The sequence below is a fragment of the Leiobunum rupestre genome, chromosome 11 (assembly GCF_980474605.1).
Source record: "Leiobunum rupestre chromosome 11, qqLeiRupe1.1.hap1, whole genome shotgun sequence".
Classification (NCBI taxonomy): Eukaryota; Metazoa; Arthropoda; class Arachnida; order Opiliones; family Sclerosomatidae; genus Leiobunum; species Leiobunum rupestre.
Genome location: NC_143394.1, coordinates 24559856 through 24567522, shown reverse-complemented (window position 1 = coordinate 24567522; position 7667 = coordinate 24559856). Strand labels below are relative to the sequence as shown.

At 32.1% G+C, this 7667-nt stretch overlaps 1 protein-coding gene across 1 annotated transcript in view; it reads right to left on the bottom strand.

The window, feature by feature from the left end:
• Positions 1-4100: 4100 nt before the first annotated feature.
• LOC149922027 (uncharacterized) overlaps positions 4101-7667 on the bottom strand; it is a 29293-nt gene continuing 25726 nt past the window's right edge. The window contains exons 6-7 of the mRNA XM_090162219.1: positions 5774-6114; positions 4101-4515 (exon numbers count right to left, since the gene is read on the bottom strand). Coding sequence (XP_090018345.1) covers positions 4320-4515; positions 5774-6114 — 537 coding nt within the window. The 3' untranslated portion in view covers positions 4101-4319. The remainder of the gene's footprint in view (positions 4516-5773; positions 6115-7667) is intronic.

Sequence of the window (7667 nt, the reverse complement as noted above, 5' to 3'; positions counted from 1 at the left end):
CTTAAGATCTTATACAGGTATGAAATCATATAGAAGACTCCTGTAGCAGACGAATAAATATTTCTCAGACAATGAAACAGCTAATCCAATTTTATAATCCATTATTATTTCTTGTTTCTTTGTATAATAAAATGTATATTGTTCAAGATCTATGTATAAAATATTTATTTAAAGCGTTAAACTAAAGTTTTATAACAGTTGAAGTGATTTTTACAAAAATTATTGTAATGAAATTCTTAATATTCTAAAAATATATTTTTCATTTATGTTTTCGCATTAAAAACGTTGTCTACATATTCGGTTTTCTTCCGGAAAATTGTTTTGTCCCTAGGAATAAATGACAATTTACTTCAGTAGATTCAACCGAGAAAAACAGTCTGGAATCAGCTTTATTATTTAGCCAAATTATTATTATTTTCTATTATGAGATGACACCACTGAAGCGGGAAAACGATCAAAGCTACAATGGCTCCCTTCTTATTGATCTATACCCTTCTGATAGCACGTATTTGGAGCAAAATGTGAGGAGATTCTAGAAATGGCTCTTAGTAATCATTATGTGATTAATAATTATTAACATGAATTTCGAGTAGATGTACATGCAAAACTAAGAACATCATTTCCTAGAGAGTGAAGATTTCGAAACACCGTTTGTCTCGTTTCGTCTCGAAAAGTGCCAAAAAAAAATATAAAAAAAACAATCGATGTTATTCTCGAGATAAATATGATACGACTTAAAACGCAAAAACCTTTCAACGATTTCCACCAGAAATTCAAAATTAGTCCAAAGTTATGTAAATTTTGAAATTTCCTCGCCGATCTAAAATTGGAAGCTCCCAAGAGAAGGGCCGTTAATGGTTTTGGGTCCCTCGTCGATAAACCTCTGTGCGAATAGATTCCGGCGAAAACTAGTGCAGCGGGATGCGAAAGCAAATTCATTACCAGAAAATAGTAAGGACTAAGATCTGAAAAAAGCTCAATTAATTATATGGGTTATTTTAGCAACAATGTATTGAATTATAGTTAGGGAGACGATCTTCCCGGTTCTCCAATTATCCTGACTGTGTGCCAGTATGCTCCTCCCGTTAAACGCCAATCAAATCAGCATGGTACCTCATTGGTTCCCAAAATCCTTTTCCTACCCACCTTTCGTGATGGTGGCCAATTAAACCATGATACTAGCGGATCGTCTCCACTATTAATAAAATTATCCTTGATTTTACCAATAACTAAATTTAATAAAAAAGATTTGAAAAAATGTTAAGTTTAGACAATAGTTTTAGGTTTGTTATATTGTTTATTTTACCAATTACTAATATTTCATAAAAATAACACATTCTAAAAATAGAATTAAACATTTCGTAAAGAAATATCGTCGAAACGTATGAGGAGACACGATTTGAGAAAAATTCAGGAAAATGTCACATTTCATAGTTTAATTAACGTCAATTCTAAAACAAAATCCTACGGTATGTTAATTAAAATAAGATTTTTTTTTAAATCTTTATTTTTCAATGGATTTATTTATTTATTTCATCTTGATTCTTTACCTTAATATCATTTAAAATTTGAAAATTCGTAAAGTTACTAAGAACGGAATAATTCTTGCTATTTTTGTAACAATACTTAACTGGAAATTTCATTATTGCTACTAAAAATATTTCTATAACGGTAATCGAAATCAAATATATTTTTTATGTGAAATCCTCCTTGTTAACCATTTTTCTAAGGAATTTTCGAAAAAACAAGATAAAAATTACAATTGTTTTTTTTTTAAATTTGGGAGTTTATTATCACATTCATTAATATATAATGACGAGACTTTATCAAAACGACCTACACTCCAACATTCTATGATTAATTTATGAGTTCATTTTAATTGTACTAAGTTAAATTGAAGAACTACACTTTAATCTTACAATATTACTAAGAAAATGGTGTGCTACTTTATCTTGTGAAAAATAATTTTCCTAATATAACACATTTTATAATCCAATCAGTACTATTTCAGGAATATATTTTCATATAATTACAGAAAAATATTAAATTTTATCATTTTGTACAAAATCGAAACGACTGTTATACTTTTATAGAAACGTTTGAGTAATCATTGACGCCACATTGAGTAAAGTAGTATTTTCAACCTAAATGTGCCATAATTTTACCGATATTTCAATAAATTTAATTTTTATGATACTTATATTTTTCAGTCGTATATTTTTATTTATAATATTGTTTTTATAATATTATTAACATTAAGAAACATAACATTGATAACGGTATTATTCGGTTTCTAAATATTAATAATAATGATTTTGGGTGTTTCATAAACTTAAAAAAACATCTTTCGATTTCATATCAAAGATATATAATAATTTAACGGTCAAAGCGGAACGCTGGATTTCGCAATTACCGATTTCATGCTGAGGATGGATTGATTACAATCAACAATGGTTGAAAACTCATCGCAGATCCTTATATTTTAAAGAGATTAATGAGCAACTAGTTTTCGCTCAGAATAGAGTCTTTAGAATCTGGTTTTGTAAAGTGTATATAGTCTTCCAGTTTTAAGAAAATAGTGCCATCTGGTTTAATAACTGCCAACTATATATGAAGAAATAGCTGACGACATTTGAATTTAAGTTATTCTAGTTAATAATCAGCTAGGCTAATACCCAAGGCACCACCTTAGGCCCAAGTCATCTAGCGACTTATAATGCCTTTAAACAGGTGGCCGAGTTAAAAAAAAAAAGTGGCTAGTATCATAGCCCTTTTCCCACCACTGCCTCTATTTTGACCATATTTATCGAGTTACCACCTTAAATATACGATCAACGAAAGAAGAATTAGCCTTCCAGTTCCTTAGCTAAGCAGACGCTTTGTGTTTGAATAATGGCAAAATCGTTTGCTTAGCCTATGAGCTTCTCGCGTTGGCCTCCACGTGGCTCTTAGTAATCTGAAATGCAAATTGGCGTCACCATAATAAAATTTTATGGGTTTGTATTGTCACTTCATATTTAGTCTGAATTATCTTCTGCTACTAGAAACGGAACTTTAAAAAACGTACTACATGTATTTCATAAGTTTTATGCAAGTTACATTTTCAACAATTAGAATAGCATCAAAAAGTAAATATTCAAATGCTATAAAACAGTTAAATAAATCAATCATTTTTCAGGTAAATAATTTGAAATATTTTTAGTAGGTCCGACATAATACATTATCTTATATCAGAATAAATAAAATAAATTGAAATTGAAAATTGAAATTAAACCCCGCTGGAGAGAAAGAGTTGCGGTTGTTCTCCATCGAGTTTAGAGTCATCGATTTGAGATCGGAATTTAGGAAAAATATTCTAATATTCACAATTGTCATTTCGGGCTAGAACAATAAACAATTTTTATCTGTTCTCTATTCATTGTTATGCCAATAATGTATTTATTTATTTATAATTAGGGAGCCGATCCGCGCCATCATGGTCTTATTTTACCTTCTGTAACTGTTATCGTTGTGTGTTTCAATCGCGACGTCAGTTCTAGGTAACTAATGAGAAAGCGTGTCGATTTGATTGATTGGGAGAACTGCTAAGAGTCGTCTCAACCTTGCATAAATAAATACATTCTTGGCTATGTTGTTGAAGAATTTAAAAATTAAAAATATAGAATCATAATTTTTAAATTTAATTTGCTGTCGGTTTTTGGTTTTAGATGGTCAACTTGTTGATCAGTCATAAAAACTTTGTAGTTTCGTTTTGTTGTAGCAGACGATAATGCAGAAAGAAAATGGGTGTCGAAAAAAAGTAAAAAATCGATGGTGACTACACCAATTTCCACGAATATTTCCGAACTTTCATTAGTCGAAGTATAAGTTAAAGTTTATAATTATGAATTTTAAAATATTGAATTGAATTTCTAGGTAAAAGTGAGTTTCAGTTCTTCAAAACGGATAATTAAAAACGTGTGAAATTGTGGGTGCGCTGATTTATGCTAAAATATTACTAGATTTTTTATTCAAAAACATTTAGAAAAAAAATTATCCGTCCACAAAAATACAAATTTCCAAATTTATAATACCTATACACGAGAAAAACCGGATGGAGTTATACTAGAACTATAGATAAAAATGTAACAAAAATATATTTTGAGATAGAGAGATACGTTTAAATATAAATTATAAATGTACTACGTACGGTATTCGTTACGCGATAAAATCTAAAAATCTATGTTTGATATGTGTGAATTTAGTTTGATATAAATAGTTTCAAAATATCTTCCTTACTTATGGGATTTTGTTAATACATGTATTTTCGGAATGGTTGGTTAAAGTCTTAGATTCGGTGGTAGTGGTCGGTTCGGTGTGAATCTGGGATGGAAGACGCCCAGGGCATTTTCAGTTGTAGAAGGAGAGTCGCAGACCGAAGCTTGATGCGAAGTTGGATCCGTCTTGTGCGTCAGCAGGGCGTCTAGAGCCGCTTGCAAACGGTACACGGGCGTGTGCATCCGCAAAAGCGAAGATCTGCCAATGGAATAAGCGAGAAAACTGAAATTAGATACTCAAGAGAGTTTAGAAAAAAATATTAAAATCTGATTTAAATGTTATTTATTTTTACTCTACAAATTTTAAATTTAATAAATATTTCGTTATAAATCACTTAATTTATAAGAAAAGTATATTAAGAGTTAGTTTTTATAGGTAAGCCTGCAAAACCGTGTTTAAAAATATTATATTTAAAAAACTTGTTCACCAAGTGTTGGGAGAATGAAGGGCATAGTTGGTAAATTCACTCTTCTTTCTTTCCAAAACCAAATTATTTCGCTACACCCTAGACCATTTCCAGAGATGAACTTACATCTCAATTTAAAAAATTATATTTTGAGTTATTATTATTAAAGTTTCTATTTAACAAAGTTACCCTTTAATAAAGTTACTTCTGAGGACAATTTTAAATAATAGGTCAAAAGATGGTAAATGCCCAACTTTGGGTTCTATGTCAGGTAAACCAATATTTAAGCTCTAATTGTACTCGTTAATTAATATCTAAAGCTGAATAATTTATATTTTACACCTTAACTTGTTCAAAAAGTATTCGTGCAATATTTGTGTCCTATCTAAACCTCATTTCGATTACCGGTGTCTCAATTGAAAAATTAAAAATAGAAAGTTTTTTGTGAGGGCACCTCCTTTGAGTACGTTATTGGTCTTAAGAAACCCTAGGTTAAATTAAACGATTTACCTAGCGCACAAAATATTCCTTATTGATATTTAATTAACATATTAAGATGGCTTAAAAATATGCGAGATATATGTATACCATTAAGTTTAACCAAGTTTTAATAATTTCATTGTCAGATCGACAGCCATAGGTTATTTGTGTCGTGATACGGTGTGCATATCCCCAGTTTTGGGCGGGGAATTATCGTCCATTGAAACTCGCATCGAGCCCACGAAGGTACACGTTTATTTTTAGAGAATATGAAACTGATAAGAGATATTTTACAATTTCCTAAGTATCAAACAAATATTTTTAAGACACGTGCTTTATATAGATATTTTAGTAAATTTTGCAAAAAATTGCACTGGCTTTAAACTTTAACAGAATATTGAAAGTATTAATAGTGGTTTAACTTATTTAATAACGACCTCTGAAGAGAAAAGATCTTTGAAGAGTTATATTGCCCCGTGATGCTTCTGCCATGAATTTTTTAAAAAGGTAGACTTCATCAGAACAAAAAATGTCGGATCCATTTCGAATAAATGTTTAAGCGTAACAAACCTGGAACGAACTATTTCCTCGGGTGCGGCTGATGTCTGCCTCCTTCTGGCGCTCTCGTTAAGCAGCCAATAGACGAATGGATTGACAGCGGAATGGGCGTGGCCCAGTAGCAAGACGAACGGAAGCGTCGAAGCCAGAGCTGGGGTTGGGTATAGATCCACGTAGAAGGAAGCGGCATTGTAGGGAAGCCAACAACCCACGAAACATAACGTCATCCCCATGAGCACATTGGCCAAGTGCCTTCTAGCGCGTTGACTTCTTTGGACTGTTCGCCTTTCCTTGTAACTATTTCTGTTTCTGCTTCCACCAGAATTCGATCCCCAGTCTCCCGTAGAGTTTCCCTGAAACCGAAACAGGTATTACTGAAATTAAATACCCGGCTCGAGCGATTTGATTTAACAGTTTTACAATGCTTAAAAGTAAAAAATTACACGTGCCATAGACTAGGAGAGATCTTTTGGCCTACCCCCGAGCAGGTTAGTTCCAATTTCGAACTACATTTTTTGATCGATATAATAGTTCCAATTTCGAACTACATTTTTTGATCGATATAAAAATTGTTGCGGTGTAGCTTCGAACAGCTAAGGGCAGGTGACTAGTAAGAATTAACTCCTCATATCGTTTAATTAAATTTAAATGTCGACTAATATACCTCTAGGAAAATCGATCAGATACATAAATTTACTCGTAAATACACTGGTTTTATTAAATTCGAAAAAAATGTGAGATGAAGCATTTCTGATTTGACAGAAGCTTCAGAAGCTTATAAAGTCTAGAAGGGAAAGTGCTTTTAAATAATTCGCTGTTAACCCGAACTAAGATATCATATGAACACATGAAGTACTATTCAAAAACCAACTTCAAATAGTGAAATCTATCAGAAAATTTTTTGATATCGTATAGGAATTTCAACGTTTCTATTGCAATATCGTACTGAGTTGATAGCAACTTTCACGTATGAAATTTATTGGGACGCTAAAATAACTTTACATGAAAAAACATAATTACTAATTCGGCAGTTATTAGAGCGAATATTTTGGAGAAGTTAATAATTAATATGATATGAAACGTAAATGGGATTTACGCAGGCATGCTCTGAAAATGTATTAAAGATGGGCTTGAGATAGATATTCCGAACTCTATAAGTCAAAGGCTTCCGCCCGGAGACTAAAATATCATTGTAAATTGTTGTTTTCCCCAGCAGCACTTGTTCATCTTTTCTAGAAAACATTCTACTTAATTTATCGGAGCCCTTGTCTATTAGTATTTCTGTAACGTTTCTCTTCATGGTTCTTGAGACGGCTTTTACCTTTTTTAAGGCTATGGGTTAGGGAGCAGCCACCGCCTAACCAATGCTCAACGGGAGTAGAGTATATAAAAAACGTGTAGCGATGGTCCTAGCTTACAGTCGATGATCTTTGCACATCATTTTAATTGACGGATGATTTAAAGCTACGATATCGATCGGTTTCAAACGATCTAGCATCGTTCACACAACTCCTTCTAAACGTTTTGAATCAATTTTAATCGATATCAAGGTAATGTGTGAACCCGGCTTAACTAAAGTCACAGTCACACTAAGTTTAAATCGCTTTAACTGTCAGTTTTAACCAATGAAACTGAGAGGAACTCGCTATGAAAACTGGTTTCGAAGGATAGCGTTGTACTGCTACTCGGCTTTTTTACTCTGGTAAACTAGACGAAGATGAAAACGGCCACTAACTGGCACTAAGAATAATAAAAACACTTCTGTCTGAGGGCGATTTAGTAAAATCGGAAATACCACTGATCGAATTAACCAAAGAATGCTGCTTGTTTGTAAATTCGCATTTTACCAAAAAAATGTTTTATCCTTGCTGCGGAAAAAACCATAATGTTATCTAAGTTTCATCAT